The sequence below is a fragment of the Lipophrys pholis genome (genome assembly GCF_963383615.2).
Source record: "Lipophrys pholis genome assembly, chromosome: 7".
Classification (NCBI taxonomy): Eukaryota; Metazoa; Chordata; class Actinopteri; order Blenniiformes; family Blenniidae; genus Lipophrys; species Lipophrys pholis.
In genome coordinates this window covers 5,365,018-5,390,943 of record NC_137638.1, presented here as the reverse complement: position 1 = coordinate 5,390,943, position 25,926 = coordinate 5,365,018, and the positions used below count along the sequence as shown (strand labels likewise).

At 40.6% G+C, this 25,926-nt stretch overlaps 2 protein-coding genes across 2 annotated transcripts; both read right to left on the bottom strand.

Annotated features, from left to right (window-relative positions):
• Positions 1 to 271: 271 nt before the first annotated feature.
• On the bottom strand, positions 272 to 20,387 carry LOC308111565 (uncharacterized protein). The gene is made up of 11 exons (XM_080466524.1): positions 20,250 to 20,387; positions 19,412 to 19,448; positions 18,251 to 18,298; positions 17,193 to 17,828; positions 15,163 to 16,395; positions 13,025 to 15,063; positions 8,530 to 8,566; positions 7,419 to 7,466; positions 6,346 to 6,981; positions 4,319 to 5,551; positions 272 to 4,219 (listed from the first exon to the last, which is right to left on the bottom strand). Exons 2-11 carry the CDS (start codon positions 19,446 to 19,448, stop codon positions 2,172 to 2,174), a joined length of 7,995 nt encoding a protein of 2,664 aa, XP_080322650.1. The 5' UTR covers positions 20,250 to 20,387; the 3' UTR covers positions 272 to 2,171.
• A 1,037-nt stretch (positions 20,388 to 21,424) lies between these two features.
• Positions 21,425 to 25,543, bottom strand: LOC308111871 (activated RNA polymerase II transcriptional coactivator p15-like). The gene is made up of 5 exons (XM_080466960.1): positions 25,465 to 25,543; positions 23,894 to 23,963; positions 22,653 to 22,775; positions 22,101 to 22,209; positions 21,425 to 21,788 (listed from the first exon to the last, which is right to left on the bottom strand). The coding sequence occupies exons 2-5, from the start codon at positions 23,960 to 23,962 to the stop codon at positions 21,709 to 21,711; spliced, it is 381 nt and encodes a 126-aa protein (XP_080323086.1). The 5' UTR covers position 23,963; positions 25,465 to 25,543; the 3' UTR covers positions 21,425 to 21,708.
• Between the last annotated feature and the right edge of the window lie 383 nt (positions 25,544 to 25,926).

Below are 25,926 nucleotides of genomic sequence, written 5' to 3'. Positions count from 1 at the left end.
ACTGATTCAGGCTATTTAGCCTATTTTGTTTTTAGATGTTTTAGCTGCTCTTGGTAGTTTCATTCTCATTTTTCCTTCTTACCCTTTTATTGGTTTTATGTTTTAGCCATTGCTGGTAGTTTATCAATCTAAGCATTTTTCTGTCTACCCCTCCACTCGTAACAATCCTCCATATTTCTTTGCTTTTGAACTGATGACCTTTCAGCTGCTGCTTTCCAACTTTACCTGAACTCTGAAAAAACACCTCATCAGCCCAGTGTTGTTTCATGACATTATATTTAAGTCCCACTTCAGTCAAATCTTCAGAAGAATTTACATTCATCATTCAGAAAAATCCAGACATTGTCCATCAAATTAGCAAAAAAAAAAACCCAAAACATTTCTCAGTTTTATATTTATTTTATTAACTATAATGTGCAGTATTTAATAGTATGAACAATTAAATCATGAATATGTTCAAATTGCCTTTACAAAAACATGAATGAATGAATGAATGCTTTATTTCGGTTAAAATACAAAATAAAAACAAAAACATGTTTTTACAAAATAAACAGACAGCAACCGAAAAAGGAATAGGCTGAAGCCTCAAGGCTTATTTGTGCCTATCCTGTACCATCATAGGATTAACTGAATAATTCACAATAAAACATCACTAATACTCCATTACTACTGAAAAATCAAATTCAATCAAATTTCATTGTAACCTTTGATAATTTTAGACTTTAAAGTCTTCTTGAAAACATACATAGAATTACACATCTTTATTTCATCATTAAGTCCATTCCATAATTTTACACCCAAAACTGACACACATCTTGAACATATTGAATCACTGTGAAAAAAATGGAGAATTTCAAACTGATCATCAAAACTTTCACTTGTTCTCCAGATTCCGTCGCCCTTTATTCTGGTTCTGCAGGTTTCTTCCTGTTAGAGCAAGTTTTTTTTATCTGCCTTGAGATGACTCCGTTGTGTTTGCCCGCTACATAAAAAAAGTTGAATTTCACTACAACAAACACCTAAAAATCACTGCAACTTTTATCGCAGCTTTCTGGAAAAGCTCCCACGAATTCAGGGATTTTGGGCCGCAGCAATCACAAAAAAGGCCTGCGAATTCCTGGAGGGACTGACTACAGAGGCCTGCATTGAAAACGACCGTCATCTAAAATGTAAAAAATGTAAAAAAAAAAATAAATCATCATCACTATCTGCATGAAGAGATGAAACTGCATTATTATTTACATGTGATCAGCGGTGAGTCACTGTGTTTCTATGAAACATTCAAACAAACTGCAGCAGGTTAGAAAGCTTCGGTAAATAAAATAGAGGGAACTTCTACTCATGGATGGATGTTTCCTCAGGATTGTACTATATTTAATGAAAAAATGTGAAAAAAATGTAAAGATTACCAACATTTAATCAGAGGGAAACCATCACTCTCTTCTGTCAACATCACATTCAAATGTTTCAGAAACACTGAAGGATAAAATCAGTAAATCACAAAGAGAAATTGAACAGAACAATCACGAGATGAAGTCGGAGCTGTGTAGTACCAGTGAGTACTGGGCTCTTTAAACAGTGTCTAGATGGAATCTGTTGGACCCTACAAAGGTGGAGAAAAAGTTGCTTCACTGATGGTGTTTTGATCGTCATCCAGCAGAAACTTCTCCAAGCCTTTACTTTCCTTCTGATCAGGTGTGATTTCTTTCTTTCACCAACCAGACAAGGGAGTTTGTGTCGGTCGTGATCTCCCAGTGATGATAACAAGTCTGATTAGGGATTTCACTTGAGGATACTGTAGCTTCCAATAAAGGATCAATACTGTGGATGTAGCTCCTTGATGTATTTATGCATGGATGGATGGATGGATGGATGGATGGATGGATGGATGGATGGATGGATGGATGGATGGCTCATCCCATTAGAAGTTCCACACATTTTTCCTTTGAGGAGATACAAGAGAAGAACTTTCCAGCAGAGACTTTCTGGATTACAGAGTTCAGTAACTGGTCGGTGTTTTTGATCCATTGGTTCACATTTCACAGTTCAAATAGAAAAGTAGAACATGAAGGTCGAGTGCCGGGTCATGTTGAGTAGGAAGGTAGAAGAAATACAGAGGCAGCACTTTGTACACTGGTGAATTATGAATCCACACTGATGTCTGATCAACTTTATAAAATCGTACACCACTTTGGACGAACTTCCTCCTTTAGTTTCTTCATTTCTTCTTCGTGTTTTTTCCTCAGTTCCTCAAACTCTTTCACATCGTCTCCATCTCTGACTTTCTGGTACAGTGTGTTCATCTCTTCATCATGTTGTCTCTGTAACATACTTTCTTTTTCCCGTTTCATTTGCATCTCACATAACATTTTCTTTTTGAAGTCTTTCATCTCTTCATCATGTTGCTTCTGTAGTTTATCCATTTCTTCCTTCCTGGTTTGTTTCTGTTTATCCTCCACTTTTGCTCTCAGAGTTTTTATTTCTTCTTCATGCTTGATGGACATTTCAGCCTTTCTCTGTTCTTTGTTTTCTGTTTGAGGTTCCTTCTTTAAAGCTTCCATTTCATTCTGCTGTACTTTCTTCAAGCGATTGATTTCCTCTGTGATCTTTTCATCCAAAGTTTTCTTTAGATCAGAATAGAGTTTTTTCATGTCATCTTTATGTTTTGTTTGAATCTCTTGCAGTTTTTGATGATTTTCTTTTTGTTGTTTCATGATGACAAGAGTCAAGTCAGTCAGTTCTTCTTTATGTTTGTCCAGCTGTTCATCCATTTGGGTTTTCAGGCTTTTTTCTTTCTCTTCACTTTCCTTCTTTTGCTCCTGCCGACTTTCTAAATGCTTTTTCTTCAGTTCGCTCACATCTTTTATATGTTTGTCTATTAAAGCTGAAAGTTCCTTTTCTTTGTTGATCTTGAATTCATTGAACACTTCAGCTTGTTGTCTGGCCTCGTCTTCATGTTTCTTTTTCATGTTCTCCAATTCTTTCTTGTAGTTTTCTTCTAATTCTTGTCTCTTCTTCTCCTCTTCCTCTCGTTTCTTTTCATCATCTTCTCTTCTTTTACTTTCATAATCTTTTCTTTCCTGCTCAAACTCTTCCTGAAGCTTTGACAGTTTAATTCGCTCCTTTTGTCGTATTTCTTCATTTTCTTTGTCTCTGTCCTCCCACCACTCTTTTCTTTTCTCTTCCCAGATCTCTCGCTCCTTCCTCATCTCTTCTCGAGACTCCACCAGTTTTTTGTCGATGGTTTCTTTTTGGTCAGATTCAGATTTTATGTTCTTCTCTAAAGCTTCAAGCTTTTGTTTCCACTCTCGTCTTTGAACTTCCTCCTGACTTTTCTTCTTCCTGTCTTCTTCTTCTCTCTCCTCCTGTTCTCTCTTTCTCAGCTCGCGCTCCTTTCTGATGTTTTCCTCCTTTTCATTCAGTTGTTCTTTTTTCAGTTTTCTCTCTTCTTCCAGTTCAGCTCCTTGTTCCTGCATTCTCATCATCATCTTCTGCATTTCTTCCTCATGCTTTTTTTCCAGTTCCTCCCTCTCTCTCTTCATCTCTTCTTCCTTCTCCTTCAGGAGCTTTTCCATTTCCTTCTTTATTGCTGCCTCAGCTTCTTGCAGCATCTCATTGGTGAAGCAGTCGCCTCCGTTTTTCTTCACCATGGTGTCGATCTTTGTTATCAGCTGCCTGACTTGATTTGGGTTTTGTTCATAATTGTTGAACACATGAAATCTTCCTCCACAGTCGGCAATCAGACTCTTAAATGAATCATCACATTTATATACGTATTCTTCAACTGACTCCTCATTCTTTTCCAGTTCATCGCCTCCCGTTAACAGAATGAAGGCAAAGTGCAGAGAATTCTTTCCAAATTCATTCCTGATGAGTTTCAGTGTTTCTTTCTCTTCTAGTGTGAATCTGCCAATTCTTATCACCAACAAGAAGACGTGTGGTCCCGGAGCCAGAAGACTCACACATTTCACCATCTCTCCATTTACCTCTTCATTGGACAAACTGTCATCAAACAGTCCAGGAGTATCGACCACAACGACCGTACGATCGTCTACTTCACCAACAACTTTCTGACAGTGTTTGGTGACTGATTTTCCTCCAAGTTCAGCTCTAAACTCCTTTCTTCCCAGGATGGTGTTTCCTGAGGAGCTCTTTCCACTGCCAGTCTTACCCAGAAGAACAATCCTGAGACACTCTGTGTTCTGTATCTCCCCATCACCTGTGAAAGAAGACCACAAGTTACCATAAAACAACAGAACAATGTTGTGCTGAGAGGTGAAGTCCTGTTAAAGACAGAAATAATAAGTGATGTACTTACAGCTGTCTGTGTTCTTTGTTTTCAGCTCCTCAAGTTCAGACTGAAGCAGGTTGATGTTCTTTTCTTGTTGGATGATCTTTCCTATTTGGACATGATCGAACATTTTCCTTGTGTAGGAGTCTGGTCCATTTCTGTCTCGTCTCATTGTGTCTACATTATATAACAACCTTGAAAGATCTTGTCTTCCATGAATCTTGAGAACAAAAGGTTCCCCACTAAAGCTCTGACACAACTCTTGTAGCTCCTTCTTTTCCTCTAGAAAGTTGTGACTTGAAGGATCTGAGTCCACAGTGAACAGAATCATGGTGAAGTCATTGACTGAAGAGCTGAAGGTCTTCTGGATGGTCTGTAACTCTCCCTTGTCTTCATCAGTGAGTGGAGCCACAGGTAGGACCAGGATGAAGGCATGGACACCTTCAGGATCACAGAGGGAGACACACCTGAGAGACTTCTCCATCACCTCCTCCTGAGGTCTTCCATACAAAGCAGGCAGCTCCACCACAGAGACTAACTCTCCACACACCTCTCCCTGGTTTCTGACACACTCTGAGGAGTTGGCAGCTGGTCCAAGCCTTCCTTGTCCCAGTATAGCATTGACTGCTGACGTCTTTCCTGATCCTCTTCTGCCAAACAACACCAGATTCACAGGAGGACGGGGTTCTCTTTTCACTGCTACAACATCTGTTTCTTTATCTACAACCAGAAACTTTCCTCTCTGGGTGCTCGCTATATCTTCTATTTTCTGCATCAACTGTTGGACCTCATGTTTGGAAGGATCCCTCCAGTTATTGAAGCTGTGGACCTTTTGCTGGCAGTCCTGGATGAGTTGGTCTACTGCGTAGTGATTCTCTTCTTCATGGGTCAGGACAACCATGGAGTGTTTGAAGACATCCTGACCAAACAGACTCAGGATGAACGTCAGAGTTTTTATCTTGTCTTCAGTGAATTCAGAGGGCTTCACTAGCAGCAGCAGAACATTTGGTCCTGGAGAACAGAACTCCACACATCTCTTCATCTCCTTTCTCACTGCTTCCACCGACAGATTAAAGACGTCTGGAGTTTTCACCACTGTGAAAGGTTTTCTGTTCCACTCTCCACTGACAGTCACACACCGTTTTGATTCAGGAAACTGAGGACTTGGCCCTTTAGTCTCTTGTTTCCCAGTAAATATCTTTTTTAGTGCTGTTTTCTTTTTATCAGTTTTTCCAAGCAAGACGATCCTGAGTCCGTGTGCTGGAATGAAAACATGAATAAGACTGAACATTAGATGACAAAACACCTTGAAACATTTAAAATGAAGAATATTTACACAGCTGACAGGAGGTCAGGTTTTATTGGAGGTGACTGTTTGCTCTCATTAAGATGTTTAACATCAGGAGCTTAAATCAGTTTTAATGTATAAACTGATGTGAAAAATCAGTGTGTGAGATGTGAAAACTAATTAAATGTGTTCTGTCGATTTCCAAGGGAACAATATCGTGCAATGTAGGTGCTGGAAATCTATTTCATATGTTGTGACAAAAACACAGCAGAGACCTGGAGTTGCTGTTTTCAGTCTTTCATCATTACTGAGCATGGAGGAGTGGACAAATGTGAAAATAGTTCTGGACTTTCTCAGATCCACGTGGCTGTACAGTAGGATATAGAGGACTCAAAATGGAATTGGTCTAATATCCAGCAGATGGCAGCAATACAACAGTGTGGTGTCTGCTCACCCTAATCCAGTCACCAAATCAGGCGGCACTCAGCATCTACCACAGTGCCTTCCACATATACGATGAACGAGACACGGTAAATTATCAGCTCTCGTTCTGCTTCATTATATTCATTTGAGCAAATGTAATTTATCGTTTGCATTTGTCAAAGTACAGGTGATGATTTGTGTTTTGAACACAAATGAAATAGCAAACACTTGATTTTGTTTAATGTGTCGTTTAGATTGGTCAATGAATCGAGAAATCATTACAAGGAGTACAAACTCAAAGGTTTTGTGTTCCTCTGACTGTATAAAACGTTTTTCCACTTACTGTTTCCTGCCACAGGATCCTGGTTGAAGCTGGTCGAAGCTTCTTGATTCAAACTTTGGGAACCAGAAGGTAAATTTGAATCTGCATCTCTGTAAACATCTTGTGTCACATGCTCTCCCTTGTTCTCCTTCATCATGTCAGACATGCTTGTCAACAGGTTTTGTTCGTTTTTTTTGTTCCACAACAGTTTGACTCTACATTTCTTTATCAAGTCTCTCAATGAGGGGAAAGTTTCCTTCAGAGGTGACGACGTTTCCTCTTCAGGTGTTGATATCAGTAAGACTGAATGACTCCATGACTGCTCACTGAAGTTGTCCATGAAGGACTGAAGCCTCTGACTGTTCTCCTTGGTGAAGTCTTCAGGCTGAATAACCAGCAGCAACACATGAGGTCCAGGATCAGAGAACCTCTCACAAAGTTCTACATGTCCTGTCAGTTCTTCCTGAGAGATGTTGGGTTGCAGGAGGTTTGGGGTGTTGACAAGAACAAGTGTTTTGTCCTTCGACTTTCTGCCGAGACGGACACATTGATCCTGTTCTTCGTCCGTGTCGAATGTCGTCTTTCCCAGTATGAAGTTTGCCACTGAGCTCCTCTCAGACCAGCTGTTCCCCAACAGAACCGCCCTCAGCGCCGACACTGGAAAGGAAGTGGTTTAATCAGGAATTCCACATGAAGATATTTAATCACTTTTACAGGAGATTTATTCTGCAATCAGACAGTTCTGACCCTCATGGTTTATTACAGCAGTCAGAGTAAAGTACAGGAATATTGATCCTCCTATAACAAGATCTTTCAAGTGTTCTTGTTCTTTCACATCATGTGGAACAATGTTTAAAATCTAAAGTGCCTCACCAGAGTTTGAGATATAAACAGTATTTCTATGTGTATCTCTATTGCAGCCAAATACTTTCTGTTCATTTTATGTCGTTGTGAATCTGTGTGTTGTGGATCTACATCAGTGAGTGCTCTTGTTTATGTGACTGTAAAATGTTCCTCTCAGCTCCTACAATGTCAGACTTTAAATAACTGAGCCCTGCTGCAGCGCCTCCTGCTGGTATGGAAGTTGTACTCACTGTCAGGTGGAATAAAAGGAAAGCTGCTGCTGCGCTTCAGCGGTGGATCTGAAACAGGAATCAAACATTCAGACATCTTTCACTTCAGACTAATTTATGGCTCCAAATATTTCAAACTACACGTCAAAGCAACACAGAACACGAGGCTGTGATTGGTCCGCTCTACTACGTCATTCCTGATGCTCCCATTTTCTGGTTTGTTCCGTACACGCACAAAATAAAACCTGGTTTGTTTGGATGTTAATTTATAACCAATCATATTTCAATCAAATCACAAATGCTTCAATCACTGTCTAACTGTACCAGGATGCAACATCTCGTACCAGGAAGTGAACTCTGACAACAAGTTTCATGTGATTTCAGGAGAGATGTTCCAGAAACTCCACTCCTATGGCGTTACAGTGGTGAATCACTTCACAGTGTGTACAACCTCGACACAGAACTTTGAAATGTAGTGGACTGCATCAAGACAACAGACTGCCCTCTGCATCATCTCGACACAGAAGTTCTTCTCAGACTTTAGTTTGTCTTCACCTCCTGCAGGTTGTCCAAAGACTTTTCAGGATACATTTGAAGATGTTTAAGAACCTGAGGACCAAAAGTCTCCATTGACATTTTTAAACAAGAGAAGATTCATATAAAGATCTTATTACGTAATATTTCTACTTTCACATGTCAGCAGAGGAAGAAGAGATCAGAACCTTCAACTTGTCTGGATTACCAACGAAAATATAAAACATTCAGAAACTCTTTGATATCAAATGGTGGATTGTGACACCTGAGCTACAGGTGGAGACATCAGGAGACACCAACCATCCAAAACATTTAAATGTTCAGATCAACAGAAAAGACATCTGGTCACACTTCAACAAGGACCAGAAGACCGTCTGTAAACCGTGTGGAGCAGAAATCGCTGGAAAAACAGTACTGTAGTTTGCACAGTAGTAGAAACTAAAATAAACTATTGCATTCCAACTGGGCGTCGCCCAGCTCTGCTTGGGCTCGGACCCTAAAAATACTAAAATCTGATATATGATTAGTACACATGTCTCATGTGTTATTGGTGGGACAGGACTTAAGTTTTAAAAATAGTGAAAGAAACAAGACTCACCAGATCCTTTGGTCGCCATTACGTCTATAGAAAACATCTCAGGTTAATGAAACTGCTGAGAAGAAGAAAGAAACACATCAGAACTCCTAAAATCATCTGTTGTTTGAACAAATATGCAAAATTATGATTCAGTGTGAGGATGTGAGATTAACACCAGCGAGAAGCTTCTGATGAAAAAGTCAGATTAGTCCCACCTCCTCCCACCTTCTGCTACCTCTTGAGTCCTCCCACCTCACACCACCCAACTTCCCCCACCACTTAAGACGTGTCAAACAGGGAAAAAAAGCTCAGAAACTACAGTATGGATCAGCTTCATGATTTCAAAAGTTAATTATTATCAAAAGGCAATTTTGACACAGTATCTGGTCACTGTTGACTAGAAATAAACAAAAACGTTTTTCAGATTTGGACTCATTAGTGTAAATTATGACCACGAAACACAATTAGCTTTTCAACAATAGTGCCCCACTAAAACTATGTGACCTGTTTTTATTCTGAAATAAATTCACATCCTGAAATTCAAATCCAGAACCTATTTTCTGCCCCTAGGCGCCATCTTCAAGGGTGGGGACCGTCTAAACTTCCACAAGTTTTCCGTTTAATGTCTGAACACAAAACTTTTAAAGTCTCATTGAAGCTCACCTGTGAAATCTGATGTTGTTCTTCCACAAACTGCCCATTCCAGGATCAAAACTCCTCCAACACCACGATATTAATGAACAGATCTCAGAGTCTGATTATCGTCACACGTTCACCTGCACTGAGTTCTAACTTTACTTTCGATTTGCACTTTGTCCTGGGTTGCCAGGTCTGATGCCAGAGTCGCTTGAATTTTTTTTTATTTTTTTAAAAAGATAAATGTAGAAATTAAAAAGTGTCATTCTGAGGGTGTTAAACCATTAAAACATTTAACATTTACTGAACACCATCAATAATATGTGACGTGCACGTTTTCAGACTACATTTAGAAACATGTGGGAAGTATATTATATTGTAGCGATCAGGGAGCTGATCGCTGTGTATGCAGCAATGCATCTTGGGTGTTTGGGGAATATGGGCTTTAAACTTCAATTAATGTTGTTCTAATTAGTTTTGGCTGTAGTGTTGGTGTTTGTGTTGTCATGCTTTTACTGTTTTATCAGTTGACCCAATTTAATTTATTGTTATTTTAGCACCAAGTACGAGAGTTGTACTGTGTTTGATGTGCTCTGGTCCGTTTTCTTCAAATGTGTTCGTTCTGGTTTTTCACAATAAAAGCGCCTGTCTGTACAGCGTGCGGAAGGAAGCCTGAATCGTCCTTCTTCTTCTCGGCTCGCCACAATATAATCAAAAAAATAACCCTGATCATTGTACTTTGTTTTTAACCATTTCATACATGTCATTCAGTTTAATCAGTTTATTTGTGCATTTGTGATAACTCGAATTAAAATGCCACTTTTTTTTTTTTTTTTTAGATAACTTGTAGCAGCCGCTGGATGAACAAGCAGGCAGGAAGTCCACCGACGCCACAGTCGATTCCATCATTGAGGTTTTTTTTTTTTAATAAAAAATATCATAAAAAAAAACCTTTTCCTGCCTCATAGATAAATACATAAGCAAGGTTTTTCACGACGCTTTAACTTTGATTTTACATGTTATGACACACATTCACATATTTCAAATATGTCGCAGGTATTTTGGACTTAGATGAAGATATATAATAATACAATAAATTAAATAATATTGTATATATTAGGATTAGCTCATTGGTTGGTGACAGACAGACAGATAGACATGTAAATATCATGGAAACGGCTTCAAAACTACTTGTTCATCATATACATGTTAACTTTTTTAGGATGTGGAGCCATTTTAACTGATTAAGGCTATTTAGCCTATTTTGTTTTTAGATGTTTTAGCTGCTCTTGGTAGTTTCATTCTCATTTTTCCTTCTTACCCTTTTATTGGTTTTATGTTTTAGCCATTGCTGGTAGTTTATCAATCAAAGCATTTTTCTGTCTACCCCTCCACTCGTGACAATCCTCCGTATTTCTTTGCTTTTGAACTGATGACCTTTCAGCTGCTGCTTTCCAACTTTACCTGAACTCTGAAAAAACACCTCATCAGCCCAGTGTTGTTTCATGACATTATATTTAAGTCCCACTTCAGTCAAATCTTCAGAAGAATTTACATTCATCATTCAGAAAAATCCAGACATTGTCCATCAAATTAGCAAAAAAAACAACCCAAAACATTTCTCAGTTTTATATTTATTTTATTAACTATAATGTGCAGTCTTTAATAGTATGAACAATTAAATCATGAATATGTTCAAATTGCCTTTACAAAACCATATTGAATCACTGTGAAAAAAATGGAGAATTTCAAACTAATCATCAAAACTTTCACTTGTTCTCCAGATTCCGTCGCCCTTTATTCTGGTTCTGCAGGTTTCTTCCTGTTAGAGCAAGTTTTTTTATTTTCCCAGTTGCTTCTGCCTGCTCATGTGGAATTGCTGGGTTTTCTCCAGAGATCTGCCTTGAGATGACTCCGTTGTGTTTGCCCGCTACATAAAAAAAGTTGAATTAAATTGAATTTCACCACAACAAACACCTAAAAATCACTGCAACTTTTATCGCAGCTTTCTGGAAAAGCTCCCACGAATTCAGGGAGGGACTGACTACAGAGGCCTGCATTGAAAACGACCGCCATCTACAATGGAAAAAATGGAAAAAAAAAAAAAATCATCATCACTATTGTTACACCCCGAGGAGGGACGGAACATATCTGGAAGGACACCCGGAAACAGTTGGAGTTTTACAATTTTTATTTAATTTTCTTTTAATTCACTCGTTGGTTTTTAATTCAAAAAAAATGTTGAACCTGAAAAAACAAGCGGGTTATGTACAAACTAGAACCCGACAAAACCCCAAAACCACCCCGTGTCCTAAACTACCAAAATATTCAAAAGAACAAGTACCTGGTGGGCTGGCACAAACAAACAAACAGGTGCGGTACCGGGCCAACCCTGTACAGGGCCGTCGGAGCCGGTACCAACACCCAATCTAACAAACAAAAACCCCAACCTACTGTTGCAGGACAAACAAAAAATGAAAACAGGACCACCGATCCCACCAGGGAAAAAGGATCTGGGATAACCCCAAACATACAACGAAGGCGGAAGAGCCGGAGAAGGAAGCCGCCTGACTGCGGGTACGAATGGGAGAGGTCGAAGTAGAGAAGCCGCCGGGCTGCGTGTCAGTACGGGATTCATCGAGAGAGGGCAGCCCCGAACGCTTTAGACACCGCCTATTTATAGGCGGAGAGGCGGGCTTTAACGAATCCTACAAAAATAATAAATCACAAATACTGAAATAATCCCTCAAGCAAACAAACAAGGGGATATAGAGATTAATTTACTATTATTATTAAAATATTACTTTATATATATATATATGACAAAATAAATTGACCTCTCAACGGAAGTAGGATAATATATATGAATATAAGAAAACCTTCACTAATACCTAACACTATCTACATGAAGAGATGAAACTGCATTATTATTTACATGTGATCAGCGGTGAGTCACTGTGTTTCTATGAAACATTCAAACAAACTGCAGCAGGTTAGAAAGCTTCGGTAAATAAAATAGAGGCAACTTCTACTCATGGATGGATGTTTCCTCAGGATTGTACTATATTTAATGAAAAAATGTGAAAAAAATGTAAAGATTACCAACATTTAATCAGAAGGAAACCATCACTCTCTTCTGTCAACATCACATTCAAATGTTTCAGAAACACTGAAGGATAAAATCAGTAAATCACAAAGAGAAACTGAACAGAACAATCACGAGATGAAGTCGGAGCTGTGTAGTACCAGTGAGTACTGGGCTCTTTAAACAGTGTCTAGATGGAATCTGTTGGACCCTACAAAGGTGGAGAAAAAGTTGCTTCACTGATGGTGTTTTGATCGTCATCCAGCAGAAACTTCTCCAAGCCTTTACTTTCCTTCTGATCAGGTGTGATTTCTTTCTTTCACCAACCAGACAAGGGAGTTTGTGTCGGTCGTGATCTCCCAGTGATGATAACAAGTCCGATTGGGGATTTCACTTGAGGATACTGTAGCTTCCAATAAAGGATCAATACTGTGGATGTAGCTCCTTGATGTATTTATGCATGGATGGATGGATGGATGGATGGATGGATGGATGGATGGATGGATGGATGGATGGATGGATGGCTCATCCCATTAGAAGTTCCACACATTTTTCCTTTGAGGAGATACAAGAGAAGAACTTTCCAGCAGAGACTTTCTGGATTACAGAGTTCAGTAACTGGTCGGTGTTTTTGATCCATTGGTTCACATTTCACAGTTCAAATAGAAAAGTAGAACATGAAGGTCGAGTGCCGGGTCATGTTGAGTAGGAAGGTAGAAGAAATACAGAGGCAGCACTTTGTACACTGGTGAATTATGAATCCACACTGATGTCTGATCAACTTTATAAAATCGCACACCACTTTGGATAAAGTTTCTCCTTTAGTTTCTTCATTTCTTCTTCGTGTTTTTTCCTCAGTTCCTCAAACTCTTTCACATCACCATCTCCATCTTTGATTTTCTTGTACAGTATTTTCATCCGTTTATCATGTTTTTTCTGTAACTGATCAATTTGTTCATCCTGATCTGTTTTCATCTTATCTAAAACTTCCACTCTGACCTCTTTCATCTCTTCATCATGTTGCTTCTGTAGTTTATCCATTTCTTCCTTCCTGGTTTGTTTCTGTTTATCCTCCACTTTTGCTCTCAGAGTTTTTATTTCTTCTTCATGCTTGATGGACATTTCAGCCTTTCTCTGTTCTTTGTTTTCTGTTTGAGGTTCCTTCTCTAAAGCTTCCATTTCATTCTGCTGTACTTTCTTCAAGCGATCGATTTCCTCTGTGATCTTTTCATCCAAAGTTTTCTTTAGATCAGACAAGAGGTTTTTCATGTCATCTCTATGTTTTGTTTGAATCTGTTGCAGTTTTTCATGATTTTCTTTTTGTTGTTTCATGATGACAAGAGTCAAGTCAGTCAGTTCTTCTTTATGTTTGTCCAGCTGTTCATCCATTTGGATTTTCAGGCTTTTTTCTTTCTCTTCACTTTCCTTCTTTTGCTCCTGCTGACTTTCTAAATGCTTTTTCTTCAGTTCGCTCACATCTTTTATATGTTTGTCTATTAAAGCTGAAAGTTCCTTTTCTTTGTTGATCTTGAATTCATTGAACTCTTCAGCTTGTTGTCTGGCCTCGTCTTCATGTTTCTTTTTCATGTTCTCCAATTCTTTCTTGTAGTTTTCTTCTAATTCTTGTCTCTTCTTCTCCTCTTCCTCTCGTTTCTTTTCATCTTCTCTTCTTTTACTTTCATAATCTTTTCTTTCCTGCTCAAACTCTTCCTGAAGCTTTGACAGTTTATTTCGCTCCTTTTGTCGTATTTCTTCATTTTCTTTGTCTCTGTCCTCCCACCACTCTTTTCTTTTCTCTTCCCAGATCTCTCGCTCCTTCCTCATCTCTTCTCGAGACTCCACCAGTTTTTTGTCGATGGTTTCTTTTTGGTCAGATTCAGATTTTATGTTCTTCTCTAAAGCTTCAAGCTTTTGTTTCCACTCTTGTCTTTGAACTTCCTCCTGACTTTTCTTCTTCCTGTCTTCTTCTTCTCTCTCCTCCTGTTCTCTCTTTCTCAGCTCACGCTCCTTTCTGATGTTTTCCTCCTTTTCATTCAGTTGTTCCTTTATCAGTTTTCTCTCTTCTTCCAGTTCAGCTCTTTGTTCCTTCATTCTCATCATCATCTTCTGCATTTCTTCCTCATGCTTTTTTCCCACTTCCTCCCTCTCTCTCTTCATCTCTTCTTCCTTCTCCTTCAGGAGCTTTTCCATTTCCTTCTTTATTGCTGCCTCAGCTTCTTGCAGCATCTCATTGGTGAAGCAGTCGCCTCCGTTTTTCTTCACCATGGTGTCGATCTTTGTTATCAGCTGCCTGACTTGATTTGGGTTTTGTTCATCATTGTTGAACACATGAAATCTTCCTCCACAGTCGGCAATCAGACTCTTAAATGAATCATCACATTTATATACGTATTCTTCAACTGACTCCTCATTCTTTTCCAGTTCATCGCCTCCCGTTAACAGAATGAAGGCAAAGTGCAGAGAATTCTTTCCAAATTCATTCCTGATGAGTTTCAGTGTTTCTTTCTCTTCTAGTGTGAATCTGCCGATTCTTATCACCAACAAGAAGACGTGTGGTCCCGGAGCCAGAAGACTCACACATTTCACCATCTCTCCATTTACCTCTTCATTGGACAAACTGTCATCAAACAGTCCAGGAGTATCGACCACAACGACCGTACGATCGTCTACTTCACCCACAGCTTTCTGACAGTGTTTGGTGACTGATTTTCCTCCAGGTTCAGCTTTAAACTCCTTTCTTCCCAGGATGGTGTTTCCTGAGGAGCTCTTTCCACTGCCAGTCTTACCCAGAAGAACAATCCTGAGACACTCTGTGTTCTGTATCTCCCCATCACCTGTGAAAGAAGACCACACGTTACCATAAAACAACAGAACAATGTTGTGCTGAGAAGTGAAGTCCTGTTAAAGACAGAAATAATAAATGATGTACTTACAGCTGTCTGTGTTCTTTGTTTTCAGCTCCTCAAGTTCAGACTGAAGCAGGTTGATGTTCTTTTCTTGTTGGATGATCTTTCCTATTTGGACATGATCGAACATTTTCTTTGTGTAGGAGTCTGGTCCATTTCTGTCTCGTCTCATTGTGTTTACATTATATAACAACCTTGAAAGATCTTGTCTTCCATGAATGTTGAGAACAAAAGGTTCCCCACTAAAGCTCTGACACAACTCTTGTAGCTCCTTCTTTTCCTCTAGAAAGTTGTGACTTGAAGGATCTGAGTCCTCAGTGAACAGAATCATGGTGAAGTCATTGACTGAAGAGCTGAAGGTCTTCTGGATGGTCTGTAACTCTCCCTTGTCTTCATCAGTAAGTGGAGCCACAGGTAGGACCAGGATGAAGGCATGGACACCTTCAGGATCACAGAGGGAGACACACCTGAGAGACTTCTCCATCACCTCCTCCTGAGGTCTTCCATACAACGCAGGCAGCTCCACCACAGAGACCCACTCTCCACCCACCTCTCCCTGGGTTCTGACACACTCTGAGGAGTTGGCAGCTGGTCCAAGCCTTCCTTGTCCCAGTATAGCATTGACTGCTGACGTCTTTCCTGATCCTCTTCTGCCAAACAACACCAGGTTCACAGGAGGTCGGGGTTCTCTTTGCACTGCTACAACATCTGTTTCTTTATCTACAATCAGAAACTTTCCTCTCTGGGTGCTCGCTATATCTTCTATTTTATGCATCAACTGTTGGACCTCATGTTTGGAAGGATCCCTCCAGTTATTGAAGCTGTGGACCTTTGGCTGGCAGTCCTGGATGAGTTGGTCTACTGCGTAGTGATTCTCTTCTTCATGGGTCAGGACAACCATGGAGTGTTTGAAGACATCTTGACCAAACAGACTCAGGATGAACATCAGAGTTTTTCTCTGGTCTTCAGTGAACTCAGAGGGCTTCACTAGCAGCAGCAGAACATTTGGTCCTGGAGAACAGAACTCCACACATCTCTTCATCTCCTTTCTCACTGCTTCCACCGACAGATTAAAGACGTCTGGAGTTTTCACCACTGTCAAAGGTTTTCTGTTCCACTCTCCACTGACAGACACACACCGTTTTGATTCAGGAAACTGAGGACTTGGCCCTTTAGTCTCTTGTTTCCCAGTAAATATCTTTTTTAGTGCTGTTTTCTTTTTATCACTTTTTCCAAGCAAGACGATCCTGAGTCCGTGTGCTGGAATGAAAACATGAATAAGACTGAACATTAGATGACAAAACACCTTCAAACATTTAAAATGAAGAATATTTACACAGCTGACAGGAGGTCAGGTTTTATTGGAGGTGACTGTTTGCTCTCATTAAGATGTTTAACATCAGGAGCTTAAATCAGTTTTAATGTATAAACTGATGTGAAAAATCAGTGTTGTGTGAGATGTGAAAACTAATTAAATGTGTTCTGTCGATTTCCAAGGGAACAATATCGTGCAATGTAGGTGCTGGAAATCTATTTCATATGTTGTGACAAAAACACATCAGAGACCTGGAGTTGCTGTTTTCAGTCTTTCATCATTACTGAGCATGGAGGAGTGGACAAATGTGAAAATAGTTCTGGACTTTCTCAGATCCACGTGGCTGTACAGTAGGATATAGAGGACTCAAAATGGAATTGGTCTAATATCCAGCAGATGGCAGCAATACAACAGTGTGGTGTCTGCTCACCCTAATCCAGTCACCAAACCAGGCGGCACTCAGCATCTACCACAGTGTCTTCCACATATACGATGCACGGGATACGGTAAATTATCAGCTCTCGTTCTGCTTCATTATATTCATTTGAGCAAATGTAATTTATCATTTGCATTTGTCAAAGTACAGGTGATGATTTGTGTTTTGAACACAAATGAAATAGCAAACACTTGATTTTGTTTAATGTGTCGTTTAGATTGGTCAATGAATCGAGAAATCATTACAAGGAGTACAAACTCAAAGGTTTTGTGTTCCTCTGACTGTATAAAACGTTTTTCCACTTACTGTTTCCTGCCACAGGATCCTGGTTGAAGCTGGTCGAAGCTTCTTGATTCAAACTTTGGGAACCAGAAGGTAAATTTGAATGTGCATCTCTGTAAACATCTTGTGTCACATGCTCTCCCTGGTTCTCCTCCATCATGTCAGACATGCTTGTCAACAGGTTTTGTTCGTTTTTTTTGTTCCACAACAGTTTGACTCTACATTTCTTTATCAAGTCTCTCAATGAGGGGAAAGTTTCCTCCAGAGGTGACGACGTTTCCTCTTCAGGTGTTGATATCAGTAAGATTGAATGACTCCATGACTGCTCACTGAAGTTGTCCATTAAGAACTGAAGCCTCTGACTGTTCTCCTCGGTGAAGTCTTCAGGCTGAATAACCAGCAGGAACACATGAGGTCCAGGATCAGAGAACCTCGCACAAAGTTCTACATGTCCTGTCAGTTCTTCCTGAGAGATGTTGGGTTGCAGGAGGTTTGGGGTGTGGACAAGAACAAGTGTTTTGTCCTCCGACTTTCTGCCGAGACAGACACATTGATCCAGTTCTTCGTCCGTGTCGAATGTCGTCTTTCCCAGTATGAAGTTTGCCACTGAGCTCCTCTCAGACCAGCTGTTCCCCAACAGAACCGCCCTCAGCGCCGACACTGGAAAGGAAGTGGTTTAATCAGGAATTCCACATGAAGATGTTTAATCACTTTTACAGGAGATTTATTCTGCAATCAGACAATTCTGACCCTCATGGTTTATTACAGCAGTCAGAGTAAAGTACAGGAATATTGATCCTCCTATAACAAGATCTTTCAAGGGTTCTTGTTCTTTCACATCATGTGGAACAATGTTTATAATCTAAAAAGTACCTCACCAGAGTTTGAGATATAAACAGTATTTCTATGTGTGTCTCTATTGCAGCAAAATACTTTGTTCATTTTGTGTCGTTGTGGATCTACATCAGTGAGTGCTCTTGTTTATGTGACTGTAAAATGTTCCTCTCAGCTCCTACAATGTTAGACTTTAAATAACTGAGCACTGCTGCAGCGCCTCCTGCTGGTATGGAAGTTGTACTCACTGTTCGGTGGAAGAAAAGGAAAGCTGCTGCTGCGCTTCAGCGGTGGATCTGAAACAGGAATCAAACATTCAGACATCTTTCACTTCAGACTAATTTATGGCTCCAAATATTTCAAACTACACATCAAAGCAACACAGAACACGAGGCTGTGATTGGTCCGCTCTACTACGTCATTCCTGATGCTCACATTTTCTGGTTTGTTCCGTACACGCACAAAATAAAACCTGGTTTGTTTGGATGTTAATTTATAACCAATCATATTTCAATCAAATCACAAATGCTTCAATCACTGTCTAATTGTACCAGGATGCAACATCTCGTACCAGGAAGTGAACTCTGACAACAAGTTTCATGTGATTTCAGGAGAGATGTTCCAGAAACTCCACTCCTATGGCGTTACAGTGGTGAATTACTTCACAGTGTGTACAACCTCGACACAGAACTTTGAAATGTAGTGGACTGCATCAAGACAACAGACTGCCCTCTGCATCATCTCGACACAGAAGTTCATCTCAGACTTTAGTTTGTCTTCACCTCCTGCAGGTTGTCCAAAGACTTTTCAGGATACATTCGAAGATGTTTAAGAACCTGAGGACCAAAAGTCTCCATTGACATTTTTAAACAAGAGAAGATTCATATAAAGATCTTATTATGTAATATTTCCACTTTCAGATGTCAGCGGAGGAAGAAGAGATCAGAACCTTCAACTTGTCTGGATTTCCAACGAAAATATAAAACATTCAGAAACTCTTTGAAATCAAATGGTGGATTGTGACACCTGAGCTACAGGTGGAGACATCAGGAGGCACCAACCATCCAAAACATTTTAATGTTCAGATCAACAGAAAAGACATCTGGTCACACTTCAACAAGGACCAGAAGACCGTCTGTAAACCGTGTGGAGCAGAAATTACTGGAAAAACTCCACCAACTTCGAGCAACATTGACAGATTTCTCATGCAGAAACACATGTGAAGGTAAACACACACGCTGTTATTTTATCAGATAAACCACTGTGTTTCAGTTAAACTTGGAATAAACGTGTGTGTGTGTGTGTGTGTGTGTGTGTGTGTGTGTGTGTGTGTGTGTGTGTGTGTGTGTGTGGTGGGGGAGGACTTAAGTTTGAAAAATAGTGAAAGTAGTGAAAGAAACAAGACTCACCAGATGCTTTGGTCGCCATTATGTCTGCAGGAAACATCTCAGGTTAATGAAACAGCAGAGAAGAAGAAAAAAACAGAAAAATCAAAATCAGAACTCCTAATATTATCTGTTGTTTGAACAAATATGCAAAATTATGATTCAGTGTGAGGATGTTAGATCAACATCTGTGAGAAGCCTCTGAGGAAGATATGAGATTAATCCTATCTGGTCCCGCCTGACTCCTCCCACCGGCTCCCGCCTCCTGCTCTCACCTGACTCCTCCCACCTGCCACTATCTGACTCCTCCCACCTGCCACTATCTGACTCCTCCCACCTGCTCCCGCCTGACTCCTCCCACCGGCTCCCGCCTCCTGCTCTCACCTGACTCCTCCCACCTGCCACTATCTGACTCCTCCCACCTGCCACTATCTGACTCCTCCCACCTGCTCCCACCTGACTCCTCCCACCTGCCACTATCTGACTCCTCCCACCTGCTCCCACCTGCCTCCTCCCACCTGTCACTATCTGACTCCACCCACCTGTTCCCGCCTGACTTCTCGCACCTCACACCACCCAACTTGCCCCACCACCTAAAACTAGTCGAACAGGAAACAAAGTTCAGAAACTACCGTATGAACCAGCTTTTTGTTTTCAAAAGTAAATTATTATCAAAAGGCAACTTTGACACAGAATCTGGTTGCTGTTGACTAGAAATAAATAAATAAATAAAAAATTTTTTTTTCAGATTTGGACTCATTAGCAATTGAAACACAGGCAGACGCCTCTCCCAGTCTAAACTTCCACAAGTCTTCCGTTTAATGTCTGAACACAAAACTTTTAAAGTTTCATCGAAGCTCACCTGTGAAATCTGATGTTGTTCCTCCGCAAACTGCCCATTCCAGGATCAAAATTCCTCCAACACCACGATATTAATGAACAGATCTCAGAGTCTGATCATCGTCAAGCTTTCACCTCCACTGAGTTCTAACAATAGATTGTTTGCTGTCACTTGCAGGGTTGCCAGGTCTGATGCGAGAGTCGCTTGAAATGAATTTCAATTATAAAGATAAATGTAGAAATTAAAAAGTGTCATTCTGATGTTAAACCATTAAAACATTTACTGAACACCATCAAAAATATGTGACGTGCACGTTTTCAGACTACATTTAGAAACACGTGGGAAGTATAATATATATCAAAAGAAATAACCCTGATAATTGTACTTTGTTTTCATACCCGTCTTTTTCTTCCACATCTTTGAATCCAAACCAACACTCCATCTTTCAAATTCACTTCCACTACCTCAGAACAAACTCAAACAGTATAAATTTAGAATGAACTCGGAATACTGGTATCAGGTCAGATACTACAGGTACTTTTCATAGCAAGATCATCGTTACAACCTGGCAAGTATTACGTGACGTCATCAGTCAACAGCATCGCCCACAGGTACACAACAAAAGGACGAGCGATGTCTGCAGATTGGAGATTCTTTAGCGTTAATGAGAATGACAAAAATCAAGAGTTAGATTAACAGTAAATTCTGTTCTCCTAAAATATCAAGAGGAGAAAACTATAGTTTGTACAACACCAGCAGCTTAATCAGCAGAGACAGTTGGACCAGCAGTTAGTCCGATATCGCTCATAAGTGGATCTGCTCAGTGGATCCAGGAGGATTTTACTCCCGAGTCGCAGTACACACTAGTACCGGACCAATACTGATATCTGTACATCCCCATTATCAATGCCTTTTTCATTGTGAATCCATTTTTCAGTTGTTTTTTTTAATTGATCTTCTCAATCACTGCTTCCGACGTGTCTCATGTTTATAGTCGGGATACTAACCAAAACGAGTACTTTAAAGTCCGAGCTGCTGGACAGTGGAATTTCCCTTCCGGGATTAACAAAGTTCTATCTATCCATCCATCTGGCTCCTACGTCGCCTCCATCAGCCTCGCAGCCGACAATACACACAAGGCAGCACAGTAAGCATCAGGTTTGAAAAGCCGTGAATTGAGGCACTGAACAAAAGCGTGTTGCTAGTTTTTTTATTATTCAGTACAAAAACATGACCGATGGTGTACTGTACCCACCAAGTGTAAGGGTCTCACGCACACACACACACACACACACACACATTACAGCAGCTCCAAAACACACACGCACAAAAACACAGGGTGCGCAGCAGACGTCTGCATCCATGAACTACAAATAAAACCCATTAGAAAACAACCAAAAACTTGTTTTTTTTCCGTTACAAAAACTAAATCAGCCGACGCGTTCACAAGTAGTTGAGAAGATAAGACGAAAAGGAATGATTATGTTCTCTTCACGGCGTCGTCGATCTCTGCGATCTGGTCCTTCAGCTGGTTCCACTGCTCAGGGTTGAGGGAGATGCCTGAGGGAGAGCACAGACACGGTGAGACGTTCTCAAGTGAAAACGGGAAGCATCCGTCAGGGCGTCCGAAACCACCGAAAACTGCTTTTTGAGAACGCTCCGACTCCGTCTCCATGGAAACGGGGGAAGACAATTTTTTCTGAAACGTTGCTACAGTGCATGCACACTGCGGCTGCAGTAAACATGCTCAGTTGAAGGACAATAACAACAGAGTGTCATGACTCCCGGTCCGTATTCTCTTGAATCTTGGTAGTTTTATAGTCGACAGTCACCGTAATAACAATACAATACAGGCAGCGCGGCTGTGGTTACCTTTCTTCCCCGGCTTCATCTCCCCGTCCTGGTTCATCCAGTACTCTCTGATGTCGATCAGGACTTTACCCTTGAAGTCTCGGACGCTGACGTACCGCATCTTCCCGATCTGCGAGGAGCAAAGTGGCGGTGAGCTGCCGCTCTTCACGACGAGTCACAATCAGTCTCTAGGAACGCCAGTTACTGTTTAACTCATTACAATAACAGTAAGAATGTGTTAGAACTGGTGGGCGTATCCATTGGGTTTGCCATAAAGTCCTTGAAATCCTCGTTAGTGTGTTAATCTGTCAGACCCCCCTGCAGCGTATTTGTTTACCCCTTCCTGCCGTTATTTGGTTTGTTTTTTAGCTGCTGCCCAAAACAAAACCCCGTTAGTCTGTTTTCTGCCTTTCAGTGAGACGAAGCCTGGACGCCACCAAGACGAGCTGCTTCATGAGTAAGTTGTTACATAACATTACATTACATTACATAACAGAACCTGTTTCTGGTGAACCCCCCCCCCCCCCCTCTCTGATCTGGCGTTTCGGGGGTTAAGGCCGCCGCGCCTCCCACCTGGAACATGTTGTCGTCTCCGTTGCCGCTGCTCTTGGACGACCCCCCCGGCTTGGAGCTCTCTCCGGTCTTTGCTTTCTTGGCGGGTTTCTCTGGCGGCGCGCTCGGCTTCTTTTTCTTCGCCTGCGACACACAAACGCCACACAGCGCGAACTCGTCACACTCGCACCGCAACACCTTGCGACCTGGACAAGTAACCGATTACTCTGGCGACGTCTCAGTGGACCCGTTATCTGTTGAAGAGCTGCCGTCTCGATTATTCAACCATTAATCCGCCTTGTTCAGCCTCATCAATCCAGATCCATCTCATGACAGAAACATGGCCCTTTGGAAGTAGCATTAGCATTAGCTTGCATCCACAGGAGCCGTGATTAGCATTAGCAGGCTTACGTAGCAGTGAGCTTCTTTTTCTAGGAGCGGTCTGCATGTTGGTAGATTAACATCCAGATTATAGAGCATCTTTCTACTTAATGAACTTGAGTGGATTCGTGCCGACAGCTCAGCTAATACTAACACTACACTTCATCAAGTAATTAGTTACTTTTCATCTGAAGATTATTTTTAAGAAGAACCTCATTAATTACTGTTTTCTTTAGTAACTTACACATACTGGTGAAGTATGTCCAAATTTTATGAAGAATTAGTAGGTAAATATTTAATGCTACAGTAGTTCATTTCTTTTGGTTATTTATATTGTTCGTTTCTTTCCTTGCACTGTGGGTATAGGTGTTTATGTCTGTAGATATGTATGAATGGACGTGTATGTATATATATTCTATGTACTGCACAGGACACGTGTGTGTGTGTGTGTATCTATGTATGTATGTAAGAGATGGAAGGAAGTAATTATATTATTTACTTGTGACAAGGGGTGAGAGTAAATAAGTTTTTACTTCTTCTCACTCCTTTTCGAATATTCATCTGACGATGTTTTTCTTGATTTATTTTATATTATTACTGTTATTCATTTATTTATTTACTGAGAGGAAAACTTTGTTGTTAATTTTCTTTTCTTTTTTTCTTATTGTTTTTGTACCTTATATTCGAAATAAACATTTCAATCAATCAGTCCAGCTGTTCATTATTATTATTGTTGTTATGAAAGGCGCCAGATGTTAAAACTTGGAGATGTGTACATCCTATTTAAGTGCAACACGAAAACAAACCTGTCCACATCGCAAAACTTGTACCTGCTGCGACCAACAGACTTTAAAAATCCGGATGTGGACGAAGGCACTAACCTTTGTCTCCACTTCACTGTCCGAGTCGCTCCCGGACGTGGAGGACAGCACTTCCTTTGATTTGGGCATTCTGCGGGGAACAGAGGTCAAAGGTCACCACGAGTCCTGCAGCAGCAGCACCACCCACCCTGTCATCATGGCGAGTACAACATGAAGTACATGCACATCACAGTCGAATTAAATAATTCACACCTGCTGTCGTGAGCCCTCGGGATAACGCTGGGAATTCTGAATAATCTCATTTTTTTTTAAAGATTTACACACAAAAAAAGGGTATTATTGATATATTGTTTTAAGTCAATCCTTGATGGAAAACATGAATACATAATTTAAACAGATTGGTAACAGGTGAAATTTATGCGAGTTCAGATGATTAGTGCCACATCCTAACATGACTTGGAAGTTGTCATAAAGTTGTGGACTGTTGGGTGAGATCAGGATAACTTTGAGAAAATTCCAAAATAATCTCAGGAGAACTTCAGGATAACTCGAGCATAATGTCAGGATAACGCGAAGATAATCTCAGGTTGAGTTCAGGATAACTCGAGGACAAGCTCAGGATAAATCCAGGATAGTCCCAGGATTAATTGAGGATAATCTCAAGATAAGAAGAGCATAATGTGAGGATTAGTCAAGGATAATCTAAGGATTGCTTGGAGATAACTCAAGAATAATCCCTAGATTACTTGAGGATAAACTCAAGATGACTCAAGGATAATCCCAGGATTATTTGAGGATAATCTCAAAATGACTCAAGGATAAACCCAGGATTACTTGAGAATAATCTCAAGATGGCGTCAGGGCAATATTAGGTTAGTCTCTCAATAACTCCAGGATGATTTTAGGACTACTTGAGGAAAATCTCAGGATGACTCCAGGGTAATCTCAGGATGACTTCGGGATAATTTCAGGATGACTCCCGGATAATTTGAGAATCTCAGGATAAATTGAGACTCTCAGGATTACTTGAGGTTAATCTCAGGATGACTCAGAATAATCTCAGTCTCTTGTAAACCCTGGTTGGCATTGCTCGGACATATTAAACCTCATATTGAATGAATAGATAACTGAATGGAAGCTGCCGTCAGGTGCAGCAGAGGTTGGATTAATTTCGACTCAATGAATGAATTATTACATTAATAATATTAAATCCTGTAGAAAATTTCAAACATGGAGCGCCAGGTTGAATGAAACAAAGACGGAGATTGAGGCATTCACAGGCCGTCTCATTCGGACAGTTTCAGCCCGGAACACACACACGACTCGCGGCCGCGTCGCTTTGGTCCCGGGAGGCGGGCAGGTGAGCCCAGGCCCCGCCGGACATTGCGCTCCCTCCCCGGGGCCACAATGAGAGAGAGGACGGAGGTTAGCAGAGGCGCGAGCAGCGTTAGCACCGTTAGCACATGTCCGCCGCGCGGCTACATGACGTTAGCTCCTTGACGCCGCCGCACTGCACTGAAAGCCGCGGTCTGAAACCCTCAAAGTGGCCCCGCACTGACCACTGCAGTGCTGTAAACACGCATTTTCTCGGTATTTAATGAACAAAGTGCGGATAAAGCGCAGGTACTTACATGATGCAGGGATGCAGAGCCGCTGTCTTCACAGGAAACGGAAAGCTGAATCACCTTCCGGTTATCCCGCGAGAGCGCGGAGTGAGACTTCGTCAAATAAAGACGGACGGACGTCGCGGGTTCGAGTCCCGGGCGGGACATTTATTTTTTTTCCCTTTTTATATTGAAAAACATTGGCGTACCATTGTTTTGTATTTTCTCTTAGGTGATATATTTAAGGTTTTATTCAATATATTCTCCTTCTTTTGGGTTCAACGGGATTCAATATATAGATTAATTTCCTAAATGGCATATATATATATATATATATATATATATATATATATATATATATATATATATATATATATATATATATATATATTTATATATAATCAAATTTGTCAAACTTACAATACAACCAGTCTAGCCAAAAGACATTCCAAATTTACAGTTCTGTGTGCCTAGGTTTCTTCCAGTTTT

Excerpts from the sequence above, each read along its gene's own strand:
- LOC308111565 (XM_080466524.1), bottom strand. The coding sequence starts at position 19,448 with ATGTTTCCTGCAGACATAATGGCGACCAAAGCATCTG. Across the intron at positions 6,982-7,418 it reads TCCTTTTATTCCACCTGACA|TGTCGGCGCTGAGGGCGGTT; the intron begins GTGAGTACAACT and ends CTTCCTTTCCAG. Across the intron at positions 5,552-6,345 it reads GGATCCTGTGGCAGGAAACA|CACACGGACTCAGGATCGTC; the intron begins GTAAGTGGAAAA and ends TTTTCATTCCAG.
- LOC308111871 (XM_080466960.1), bottom strand. The coding sequence starts at position 23,962 with ATGCCCAAATCAAAGGAAGTGCTGTCCTCCACGTCCGGGAGCGACTCG. Across the intron at positions 22,776-23,893 it reads ACAGTGAAGTGGAGACAAAG|GCGAAGAAAAAGAAGCCGAG; the intron begins GTTAGTGCCTTC and ends TGTGTGTCGCAG. Across the intron at positions 22,210-22,652 it reads GAGACGACAACATGTTCCAG|ATCGGGAAGATGCGGTACGT; the intron begins GTGGGAGGCGCG and ends TGCTCCTCGCAG.